Raw genomic sequence first — 12,889 nt, forward strand, 5'->3', positions numbered from 1 at the left:
AAAGAATAAGTAACCAGTTATTCATGTGACTTTTTCTCCAGTTGACTTCAACTTTTATTATTTATTTATTATGTTGATATATGTTCCCTCTAAACTTACTTTGTTGAGGGCTTTTATCATCAATGGAAGTTTTACTTTGTCCCATAATTTTTCTGTATCTATTGAGATGATCACATGATTTTTATCCTTTCTCTTGTCGATGTGATGTATTATGTCGATTGATTTTGCAAATATTGAACCACACTTTCGTCATGAAAATAAATCCCACTTGATCATGGGAAATGATTTTTTAAATGTATTCTTGGATTTGGTTTGCTAATATTTTGTCGAGGATATCTGCATCTATGTTCATCAGAGATATTAGCCTGTAGTTCTCTTTTTTTTTGGTGGTTTCTTTAGATGGCTTTAGTGTCAAGATAATACTGGCCTGAAGAATGAATTTGGAAATTTTCACTTATCTTCTATTTTTGGAAAAATTCTTAAAAGGATAGGAATTTACTCTTCTTTTAATGTTTGGTAGAATTTGCCTGTGAAGCTGTTTGTTGGGAGTTTTTTGATTACTGATTCAACTTCATTGTTGGTTATTGGTCTGTTCAAATTTTCTATTTCTTCTTGATTTAGTTTTGGAAGGTTATATGCTTCTAGGAATTGATACATTTCTTCTAAGTTGTGCAGTTTGTTGGCATATAATTTTTCATAATATTCTCTTAAAATCTTTTGTATTTCTGTGACATCAGTTGTTATTTCTCCCCTTTCAGTCCTGATTTTGTTTATTGAGTCCTCTCTCTGTTTTTTTTTAATGATGAATCTAGCCAAAGTTTTATTGATTTTGTTGATATTTTCAAAGAACCAGATTTCATTGATCTGTTGGTATAAAGTTAGATTTTTTATTTGAGATTTTTCTTGATTTTTGAGGTAGTCTCATATTGCTACAAATTTTCCTCTTAGAACAGCTTTTGTGGCATTCTAAAGATTTTGAACTGTTGTGTTTCATTTTTATTTGTCTTCATGTATTTTTAAAATTTCCTCTATGATTTCTTGGCTTATCTACTCATTGTTTAGTACCATGTAGCATTTAACCTCCATGCATTTGTGTTCTTTCCAGATTTATTTCTTGTGGTTGATTTGTAGTTTCATGGCATTGTGGTCAGAAAAGATGCATAGTATTACTTCAACCTTTTTGAGACTTGTTTGTGGCCTAATATGTGACCTATTCTGGAGAACGTTTCACATGCACTTGTAAAGAATATGTGTTCAGCTGTTTTGGGGATGTATTTTTCTGAAGATATCTGTTAGATCCATTTGGTCTGATGCATTATTAAAAACTATTATTTCCTTGTTGATTTTCTGTTTGGATGATCTACCCATTAATGTAAGTGGAGTGTTAAAATCTCCTTCTATTAATGTATTATTTTCAATTACTTCCTTTATGCTTATTATTAGCTGCTTTATGTATTTCAGTGCTCCCATGTCCAGTGCAAAATATTTATAATTGTTATATCTTCCTGTTGGATTGCCCTTTTATGATTATGTAGTGTCCCTTTTATCTCTTGTTACAGTCTGTTTTAAAGTCTATTTTGTCCAATATACGTATTGCCACCCCAGCTTTCTTTTCACTTCCATTTGAAAGATAAATGCTTTTCCATTCTTTCACTTTCAATCTGCATGTATCTTTAGGTCTGAAATGAGTCTCTTGTAGGCAGGATATAGATATGTCTTTTTTTCTTTTATCCATTTCATCACCCTATGTCTTTTAATTGGAACATTTAGTCCATTTATGTTTAAACTAATTATTGATAGGTATGTTCTTATTGTCATTTGTTACTTGTTTTGTGGTTGTTTTTGTAGTCCTCTGTTTCTTTGTTCTCTTGCTCTCTTCTCTCATGGTTTGCTAGTTTTCTTCAATGATAGACTTGGATTCCTTTCTCTTTGTTTTTGCATACCTATTACTGGTTTTTGATTTGTGGTTACTGTTCAGTTTGCATATAACATCTTATGTATATAGCAGTCTATATTAAGTTGATGGTCACTTAAGTTTGAACCCATTCTTTACTGCTCTACCCACCATGTTTTACTTGTAAGATGTCATACTTTACATCACTTTATTTTGAGAATCCCTTGACTGATTTTTTTTTTTTTGGTGCAAAATGGTGGTTTATTAAAGCACTGGGAAGCAGCAGCAGGAAGAGCTGCCCCAGGTTGTGAGGGATGGGAGGTTATGTACAATGCGGTTGGAGGAAGGTAAGGGAAAGGGAGGTTTCAATAGAACTTTCATATGCTAAAGAGGATCTACAAGGTACTTGATACCGAGGTCTTGCCTGTGCCTTGACTGATTTTTATAGGTATACTTAATTTTACTACTTTTTTACTTCCTGCTTTTCTTACTCGTACTCGTGGTCTTTCTTTTCCACTTAAAGAGTCCCCTTTAACGTTTCTCATAGGGCTAGATTAGTGGTGATGAATTCCTTTAGCTTTTGTTTGGGAAACTCTTGATCTCTCCTTCTATTCTGAATGATACCCTTACTGGATAGAGTACTTTGTGCTGTAGATTTTTTCCTTTCAGCACTTTGGATCTATCATGCCACTCTCTTCTGGCCTGCAAAGTTTGTGCTGAAAAATCAGCTGATAGATTTATGGGGTTTCCCTTGTATATAACTGCTTCCTATTCTCTTGCTGCTTTTAAAATTAGGGTGTTATTATTTTTAAAGATTTTACTTATTTATTTGACAGAGAGAGAGAGACGGTGAGAAAGGGAACACAAGAAGGAGGAGTGGGAAAGGGAGAAGCAGGCTGCCTGCTGAGCAGGGAGCCTGATGCCGGGTTCAATCCCAGGACCCTGGGATTATGACCTGAGCCAAAGGCAGATGGCTAACGACTGAGCCACCCAGGTGTCCCTAAAATTCAAAGAATATTATTTTATAACTAGGTGATTTCAGTGGCCAAGTAATACAGACATGAAAAATGAGAGCATTTGAGCATCTCGAGAAAGCTAGATTTGGAGCAGAGAGACATAGGCAAAAGTTGAGAGGACAATTTGCTAATAAAGATTTGGTTCTTTTCTCTGTTGAGGTGGCTAATACTCTATTCTTGCCCTGTTTCATCAAAGCAAACAGTTTCTCTACAAACAGTATCAGTATCCCAAATTGCACTTAAGTGGGTATTATAAGACAATGAAAGTTGGAAATGTCTTCACTCCATATAAACTGAATTTCACTTTGAAAGTTGGTATATATCATATGATAGGTAGGAGCATGGCCTCTAGAACCAGATTATCTGGCTCAAATTTCAGCTCTCTCACTCACTAGTTGCATGCTTTTAAGGCAAGTTACTTGATTTGTCCTTCAGTTTTCCCAAATCTAAAATGGGTATTACAACCTCTTTCAAATTATTGTGAGGATTTACTTGTTAACTCATATAAAACATTTAAAGTAGTCTCTGGCACATAGTAAGCACCATATGTTAACTATTATTACATGGATTAGAATTTCACCATCCAAGGGACATGATGAGCAACAGAAGGGGGAGGGGGCATTACTATTAATACTCTCTCAAAAAATTGTGAAAATTCTGAAAATACCATCATAATTTTCATTTACCTCCTACTAGTTTATTAATAAGTGTTTTAACAGTTGATGTCTCAAACATTATTTTGGTAAAATAAATCTAAATATAGGTAGAGATTCTATTCATATTACATATTATCTTAAGACATGTACATAAATATTTATGTTAATTATTATATAGGTGGGGTTCCTACAAGTCTATCCTATAATTTGATACATATTTTATATATATTATCTGATATTATATATATATATATATATATATGACCTGACTTGTAATTAGGGGACTAGGGCATGGCATATAATTGGGTATTTAATGCACAATGCCTGACAAATAGTAGGTGCTTAGTAAATATTGTTGAATAAAAGAGTAAATAACTAAATGATTAAATTAATTTATGTCAAGGATATGTCTAAAATTGACAAGAGGAAAGAAAGAAATGGGAAGTGAGCTAAATGTCATGGTTCTACAAGATAGTGGCTTTGAAGCTCTAAATGCCAGAAAAGAGTGTAGGCAATACCAGAAAACTGAGACAGGGCTAAAATTCAATTTGCATCTAACATGGGGATATTTAACAACAGACTCTAAGCTTAGTGTTGAACTGTTGTTAAGTCTTTCTTTAAATGTCATCATCTCTGGCACCTGGGTAGCTTAGTCAGTTAAGTATCCAGCTTCCTCTCAGGTCATGATCCTGGGATTAGTCCCAAGTCAGGTTCCCTACTAGATGGCGAGTCTGTTTCTCACTCTCCTTTTGCCCCTCTCCCTACTCCTTCTCTCTCAAATAAATAAATAAAATCTTTAAAAAAAATGTTATTTTCTAGGGGTGGGGGATGGGTTAGCCTGGTGATAGGTACTAAGGAGAGCATGGATTGCATGGAGCACTGTTATAAGCAAACAATGAATCATGGAACGTTACATCAAAAACTAATGATGTACTGTATAGTGACTAACATAACACAATAAAAAATACATAAAATATGGATACATGATTTTAATAAAATATGAAATTTCATTATGATAACTTAACATTTATATAGAAAAGATGTAATTTACACATTCATTTCAGTTTTAGTTACACTGTCCTAAGGAACAAGGAAGTGAGCCTTTACCAGGCGTTGCTGTGCATATTTTGTCAGTGACGAGAATTACAATAACAAAAAGCAATTAAGAACTGATGATATTCATGCCTTGTAGAGGTAACAATATATTATTAACCTTTCAATAATCATTAACTTTCCCTTTCTTAAAAAAACTGAAAAATAAAACAAATTTGTTTTGATTTTGTAATAAGAAGAAAATTATTATTTAAACCAAAGTAGAAAACATATATATTATATGCAAATGGAAACACAAACAAAAAGACATCATGTTATATTTATGAAACCCTTAAAAAGTCAGAAAGCCTACTCAGAAATTCATAAAATCAAGAGCAGGAAGTTAAGACAAATTCAAATCAGCAATATTCCTTTTTATTTAATCCCCTTGAAATTCTTATAAACAGTTTCTAGTCACATTCACCAATTTAATTTTTATAAATTCAGCAGCAGTCTTTGGGACACTAGGAGACAAAGAATGTATTGGAATCCTCAGTGAACCAGGTGGATTCTTGCTCCATTCCATTGTTCAGGTCTTCATCATGGGGTCTTCAAGGCTGAACTGAAACCATAAATAGAAAAACTGTTATTTTCCTCTTTATGCACACTTACATAGAACTATGTTGTAGTATGATGTGTTATAGCACACACACATTCCCACACCAAACACACACACAGACTCACATGTATTAAAAAGCTTACTACTTCCCTGAACAGAAAACTTGAAAGCAATGATTTGCAGATTTCACCATGCATGAGAATTATTTCTAGCTCATAGAATGAAGAAGGCACCCCAAAATGCCATTTTTAAAAGTACCCCCACCTGATTCTGAATCAGTGACTCAGCCATGATTCCTCTTCAAGGAAAAAATAGTTTAATCCTTATTCATTACATCAGAATAATATTCATATGTTCAAGATTATAAATCATAAGTCTATTATAGTCCTAATCTAGCAAAGTTTGATATTTAATGTTTCCATATACATATATACACATATACTCTTATAGGTATAAACATTTAATTATATCTGATAACATGAGCCCATAAATGGAATGATGCTGCATTTTTGAGGATGATTCTTCCTTTTTCAGTTGGCCCTACCATAATTTTCTAGCCATCAGCTCACTGATACTCATTCTGTTTCCAGTTTTTTGCCACTACTAACAATGACGTAAATAGGAATCCTTACATACAAGTTCTTACACACTAGTGGCTTCATCTGTATGGAAGAAATTCTCAGGGGTAGAATTTTGCATGAAAGGATTTGTGGAACATTTAAAAAAATGTTTTCTAGACATTTCCAGATTGCTTTCTGCAAAGGCTACCACACCTCCCATTTCCAATAACAATGTTTTGAAATTATGATTTTCCCTGTATTCCCACCAGCAATAAATAGTGGTGCTGTTTTAAATGTTTGGCAGTCTGATTTACTCAAAGTGACACCTCAGTGTTAATGGTAACTTGAATTGCCCGGATATAGTGGTGAATTTGAGAATTTATAAAGGTCTATTTGTCACTTGAAATTACTTCTGTGTGAGTTGTCTTTTCATAGCTTTACCCAGTGATGATCCATCATCAGATGTTATCCTTTAATAATTGTTAAGATATATATTAAGATGGATGTATATGTATATTTATCCCTTTCATGCTATATACCATTTATTACCTTCTATGTGTGTATGTGTATATGTATAATTTAACACTTTGCATTTATAGTTTTAAGAATTCCAACTTTAATCCTGTATCTCAATTCATACTTATTATATCTACCAAAAAATGCAAAAAAAAACCCCATACCTCGGTATATATCATTTGTAAATATATAGTCCTCCAAATTGTTTTTTTTTTAAAGGAAAATATATCCACTACCTCATTTCACCATCTTTTCTTTTTGACATATAACTTAACAAATTCCTCGTCTATTCACTATTTTCTTCTGTTATACTTTCCACATGAAAGCAAATTATAAAATGCAAATCTGAATTTGTCTTGCCCCAGCTTAATCGTTCAAAGCCCACTGCCTCCCTAACAGTCCCTTAAATAAAACATGAATGTGAACTACAAAACAAGGCCATTCATGATGGAGCTCTATGCGGCCTTTTCAAGCTTAGATTCTCACCATTTCCTCTCTCTTGGGATTTACTTTAAACAATCATGTCTTTGTCAGTAGTATCTTTTATTTATGTGTCTTCAGTGCTCAGAACACCACTTGTTACTGTAAATATGATCAATACATATCTTTTAAGATCTTTATTTTTAAGTAATCTCTACACCCCATGTGGGGCTCAAACGTACAGACCTGAGAGCAAGAAATGCCTGCTCTGCTGACCAAGCCAGCCAGGCACCCCAATTCAATACATGTTTTTGAAAGAAAAACTTCTTACTGTTCCCCAAAGATGTGGTTCTTTTCTATGCCTCCATAGTTTGTACATGCTATGTCCTTGCCCTGAAATTGTCTTTCAATCATTTGATGCTTGTCTTGAATATCACATCTTCAGAATCTCCCCCAATTTCTTAGGAAAACTTTCTGTGTTCTTATGGCATCTTGTACTACCTTTACCATAACATGCATTATACAAGTGTTGACATAAGTCTTTTCTCTTTCACAAAATGACCATTACAATATCTTGAAAAGATTTAATCCTATAAATGTACCCAGTTTCTCCTCAACTCCATGATGTACCATTGTTATTGCTCAAAATATATAACTAAGAGTTGGGGCACCTGGGTGCCTCAGTCGATTGAGCATCTGACTCTTTTTTTTTTTAAAGATTTTATCTATTTATTTGACAGAGAGATCACAAGTAGATGGAGAGGCAGGCAGAGAGAGAGAGAGAGAGAGGGAAGCAGGCTCCCCGCTGAGCAGAGAGCCCGATGCGGGACTCGATCCCAGGACCCTGAGATCATGACCTGAGCCGAAGGCAGCGGCTTAACCCACTGAGCCACCCAGGCGCCCCTGAGCATCTGACTCTTGATTTCAACTCAGATCATGATCTCAGGGTCGTGGGATCAAACCCCAAGTCGGGATCCCTGCTCAGTCAGGAGTCTGCTTGGAATTCTCTCCCTCTCCCTACCCCTTCTGCCTCTCCCCACTCTCTCTCTCAAATAAGTAAATAAATCTTTAAAAATAATAATGTATAACAAAGAGTTGGATGAGAGCCACATTTATAAAGAGCTGTTATATATTCTAAATATAGATATACATACATAAATATATACACATATGTATGGAAATATGTGTATATACATTCTTTTTTAAAAATACCAGAGGAGTTCTCAATTTTCAAAAACATGTACCTGTTTTGAACAACATTGAATAATTTCTCCTCACTCACCTTCCTGGGTTTAAGTCCCATTTTTCTTTTCAGTGTACCTCAGAATGGTCTTCTTTTTCATCCGGAAACAGGAAGAGATTTAGACACAGAAATTAGCTCAGCATCATTAAAATCATCTGAATCATTGGGATTTTCTGAAAAGAAGAAAATAATTACTGGGAAATAAATCAGACCTCCCCCCAAGTGTCATAACACCTCTTTGAACATTTAAGCCCATTGCTCACAATTAGGAAGACAAATGTGTGATTTACAGAGCACAGGAAGTCTTTTCCATGCCGTAAATATGTTTTCCTAACATAGTTGCAGCAAATACCAAGTCCCTTGGATTGAAGAAGGGAGGCAGGGCCTTCCCAGAAGGTAAGGAATACGGAGAAGGTGTTGAGCCTTCGTGGAGTAAGTGGGTGTTGGGCTATTTCTTCCAACCCAGAAGAATTAGGCTGCCCAGAGGCAGAAGTAGTCCATTGGTGCTAAACAGAAGTTGGAGGACAAAGAAACCTGTATAATGTAATGGGAAAGAGTGCTGGCTTCTATGGGAAAAAGATATAGGAACTTTAAGCTTTTAGATTTTTAGGGGAAAATATCATAAATATCAAGTTAGAGAATGGAAAGGAGCAGGAAGTGAGAATGGAAGGAAGTGTGAAAGAGAAGTGAAAAGTGAAACCTTTTAGATTAATTTGTTCAGTAAGATGAAGTCTGAGTCATAATATTCTACTTGCATTGTTCTTTGTACCTCCACCAGAAAAAATCATAGACCTCTAAGCCATATTGCATGATTGCAGCTTTTATGTTCTCTAATAATCACTTGTAGTTCGTTCCTGCTTTTATTCCTTATATGCATCATAAGCTTCAATGACATGTTTGAGATTTCATCCATTGCTATGCAAAGTACAATGCCTCAGCTGCGATTGTAGCTACTGGTCTGAACCCCAGGGCTGTAGACCCTCAAAGAACCCACAGACCTGAGGAAGTCAGCACATCCAGATCATCTGCTTTCAGGCAAGAATTCATCTCCCGGTATTGAACTTGGTGAACCAAATTCTCTCCTCTCAAGGAAACTGACAACAGAGGTCCTAGGTTAGGGATCAACAGATCATAATAAAACTTGCCCTCCCTACCACGGCTTTTTCCCAACAGTGCACACATACTCAATCTTTATCCATGCCCTTGTCTTTTTCCATCCCTTCTAAGGCCAAACTTTTCTCTTATAATGTTACAAACTCAAAGGCAGCCGGGTGAGGCCAAACCACCCCTACTGTCATCATATGCCACCCCAGTTTCTTCCCTCAACCAGGTGGCAGTCTTCTCTAACTCGGAGCTTTAAAAAAAAAAAAAATCTCTAGGAAACCTATCCATCCTCTCTTCTCCGTGCTATCAAGTCCTTTTCATCTTCATGCCAACTATTTCAAAATGCTACTCCTATAGCCCCTCACACATCCTGTCATCAAACAGAACGTTCTAAAAAGCAGCTGGACTATTTCACCCCTCTACCACATAATACTCTTTGACTAGTCATCTTCTTACCATAAAGTACATGATTCATCCTTTGTTCCCCATCCTTCTACAGTCTTATTGTAGCTTCTTTCCTTGAACTCAACTTTTACTTCCCCTCAAAATGGCAGGTGGCTTCTCTGCATTTGTATGTATTTTTCTCTTTCCCTATAATGCACTTTACCCAGTTCTTTGAACTTGATTATCAAAATGTCTCGAAGCCTCCAATTCTCTCCATGCCCTGGTTAATTACTGTCTTCTCTGCGCCACTTTTGTTCCTTATTCCCATGAACAGGTAATACTACAAGGTGCCTTATTGTTTGCATATGTATCTCTTCTGCTAGACTTGAAATCCCATGACTACTCAAACACTTGACTATTGATGCCTATACCTCAGAGCCTGGTACACTGCTTAAACAAACAGTAAAATGAGTACTAAGTATATAGTAAGAGCAAATAAATATTTGGGAAATAAAGGATTCCTCCTAAACCATATAAGCATATTCATCTGAAACTACCAATTCTATAGTGGCCTACTTAAACATACAGCTAGAGTTCAGGAATCATCAACCAACCCAAACCCCTTTCTCCTCTGAAATCTTGTTTCCTTTTTTGGAGAAACTACTTGAACCTCTTCTAGGTTTCATCCTTTTGGCTATTGATGCTTGAGTCTAATATGTGTACACTTGCTTTTAATAGGTGTATCTATTGCCGATAATATGTATTTTATCCCAAGAATCTTCTCATCCCATTGAGACATTAGAAAGACCATAGCTTGGGTCAGACCTGTAAGCAGCTGTTGCTGTCTTCGCCTCTGAATCCACAAGAGGAGAGCAACGAGAAAGGCCAACACAATGACGCCAAGGATCCCCAACGCAACAAGGGATGAGCGACCTAAGTGCAAGAAAGCACCACGAGAAATAACGTCTTAGCTGAGAGACTGAGGTCCCTGGTACAGGATGGCTGAAGTAAGCTTCCCAATCCTCAGAATGACTTCTGATCCAAAGTCTCTTAACAAAAAAGATTCTAAATAATGCAGACAATTGGACCCATGCTCATAAACCCCACGATTATACCTCCAGCATTTGATGATCTTTGGGCCATGGCAATTTCTGTAGGAGAAAAGAGAAGGAGACTCAGTCTGGGGAGTAATGCGTAGAACAAATATTTCTATTTTTTGGTGTGAGTCTTTGGTGCCTCTCAACCAAGTAACCTACTCCTTCCCACCTAAAACTAGGGTCCCCTTATCCTTTACTCCTTCTGTGCAGAGAGACATGTAAGTCATATGCTTTTCCTTGGTGAAAGCCAATGAGTAAGAACAAATATTCTCATGGTTCCTTGGATTGAAACATCATCCCTCTTTCCCCACCAGAACCCTGTGTTGAGGTGTCTAGTCTTGACACAAGGCACTTAATGCCCACTCCCTTGTTGCTGCCCGAGATTCCAAGCTTACTCCAGACTCCTGGCACTCACCTGAGCATCTCACAGCAGCATCTTCCTTGTGCCCACAGTCACTGTGTCCCCAGGGTCTAGCAGGACAATCCCACAAGGAAGACTCATTTCCTTTGCATGCCACTTCATTGAGCCAGATGGGCCCAGTCCCCTGACCGAACGCTGCCTCTTTTAGTGCCTCTAAGGCTGGGCCACAGCCCAGCTGTCGACACACCACCTGCGCATCTTCAAGGTCCCAGGAGTCGTCACACACTGTTCCCCAGGAACCTCCGTGCCAGAGCTCCACACGTCCAGAACAATTAGAGTTTCCTTCTTGAAGTCTTATCTTGTCTGAAAAATCACAGACACCTAGATCAGTTCTGAGAATATAAAAACTTCTAAGAGGTTACAGAAGAAAAGACAGATTTGAAAAAATCTTTTTAAATCTTTTTTATTTTAAGGGGCACCTGGGTGGCTCAGTCTTTAAGTGTCTGCCCTCTGCTCAGGTCATGATCCCAGGATTCTGGGATCATGACCCCCATCGGGCTCCCTGCTCAGTGGGAAGCCGGCTTCTCCCTCTCCCACTCCCCCTGCTTGTGTTCCCTCTCTTGCTGTGACTCTTTCTGTCAAATAAATAAATAAATAAAATCTTTTTTAAAAAATTGCTTTTAAAAATAATATACTTTTAACAAAATTTGTCCTTTATGAAAGCCTATGTTCTTTCAGCAAACTGGGTGTATTTCATCCTGGACATAAGAACATTAGTTTGGGGGCACCTGGGTGGCTCCATCGTTGGTTAGGTGTCTGCTTTCAGCTCAGGTCATGATCCCAGAGTCTTGTGACCGAACCCTGAGTTGGGCTCCTTAACCAGTAGGGAAACTGCTTCTCCCTCTTCCTCTGCCTCTCCCTGCCTGGTGCGTGCTCTCTCTCCTTTTCCCTCTTTTTCTCTCCTGCTTGCTCTCCCCCTTTCTCTCAAATAAATAAATAATTTTTTTAAAGAAAAGAACATTAGTGTGACTCAGGAAATGTGAAATAAATGAAGTTAACACAGTATAATGTTAATTTTCTCAAAAAGAAAATGATTTAGGAGACTGCCAGGTATGTGAAAAACCTCTTCCAGTGTAAGAAGATGGAGAACGGCAAAATACTTCAGGACTGATCTTTTTGACTGCTTCTCTTCTTCCGTTAGTAAAGCAAGATAATATTTGAAAGAAAAGTGAGAATGGTAAGGTAGACCGTTCAATAGTCAACTACTGAATTATTTATTTTCTTCTCCTCATGTGTTCTCTGAGAAAGCAATTAAATAAAAACTTTCAAGAAGACCATGGGAAGTGTAATGCTTTTTGGACAACTAATCCGTGATCCTGAATACCTATAAGCCAAATTAAATGAAACCAATTATGCCAACTGGGTAGAATAGGTAGCAGATGTTATTCATTCCTACTAAATGAGATCAGAAGATGATCGTGGAATTACAAAATGGAATTCTCATATCAGCCAGAGGCTACTCACCGGCACATGTGATCCAGGTCTCCTCTGAAGGTCTGGCCACTCTCTGTTTCCATGGAGCAGATGGGCACTGCCATAGCGTGTCTGGTCCTTTCGGACATTGGACATTGTCCACCCACATGTGCCTGGATGTTGGCTTGTCTAAAGATGCGGGAATGATGTCTCCTCTGTCCGCGCAGCCCAGCTGCCTGCATACCACCTCCACGGTGGTTGCAGACATCCCACTCTTGCCAACGCTGCCCCAAGCTCCATTGTAAAAAACTTCCAGACGCCCTGCACAGCTGTGTCTGGTGGTTTCATCGATCAGTCTCAGAGACATGAACTCTGGGGTGAAATACAGAGTTAGTGGTTTCACATCTTCTCTGAAGATTCACAGGGCTCCCTCCCTTTAAGGTGAGAATGGCTTTAAAAATAGGTACAACATGTCAATTATTAGTAATTCTTTAGTAACTTCTAGATGATTTAG

At 37.2% G+C, this 12,889-nt stretch overlaps 1 protein-coding gene across 11 annotated transcripts in view; it reads right to left on the minus strand.

Annotated features, from left to right (window-relative positions):
• Positions 1–4,540: 4,540 nt before the first annotated feature.
• Positions 4,541–12,889, minus strand: part of CD163 (CD163 molecule) — a 32,232-nt gene continuing 23,883 nt past the window's right edge. For 2 of the 11 annotated variants that reach the window (XM_047742479.1, XM_047742469.1), the window contains 7 exons: positions 12,427–12,747; positions 10,957–11,265; positions 10,560–10,595; positions 10,270–10,377; positions 8,955–9,065; positions 7,996–8,129; positions 4,541–5,220 (listed from right to left, as the gene is read on the minus strand). In XM_047742479.1, the coding sequence (XP_047598435.1) occupies positions 8,053–8,129; positions 8,955–9,065; positions 10,270–10,377; positions 10,560–10,595; positions 10,957–11,265; positions 12,427–12,747 (962 nt within the window). In that variant the 3' untranslated portion in view covers positions 4,541–5,220; positions 7,996–8,052. Of the gene's footprint in view, positions 5,221–5,481; positions 5,516–7,995; positions 8,130–8,954; positions 9,066–10,269; positions 10,378–10,559; positions 10,596–10,956; positions 11,266–12,426; positions 12,748–12,889 lie in introns of all 11 variants that reach the window. The other 9 variants (XM_047742472.1, XM_047742480.1, XM_047742476.1 and 6 more) reach the window with 8 other exon arrangements.

Source organism: Lutra lutra, chromosome 8 (assembly GCF_902655055.1).
Source record: "Lutra lutra chromosome 8, mLutLut1.2, whole genome shotgun sequence".
In the NCBI taxonomy this organism is placed as follows: Eukaryota; Metazoa; Chordata; class Mammalia; order Carnivora; family Mustelidae; genus Lutra; species Lutra lutra.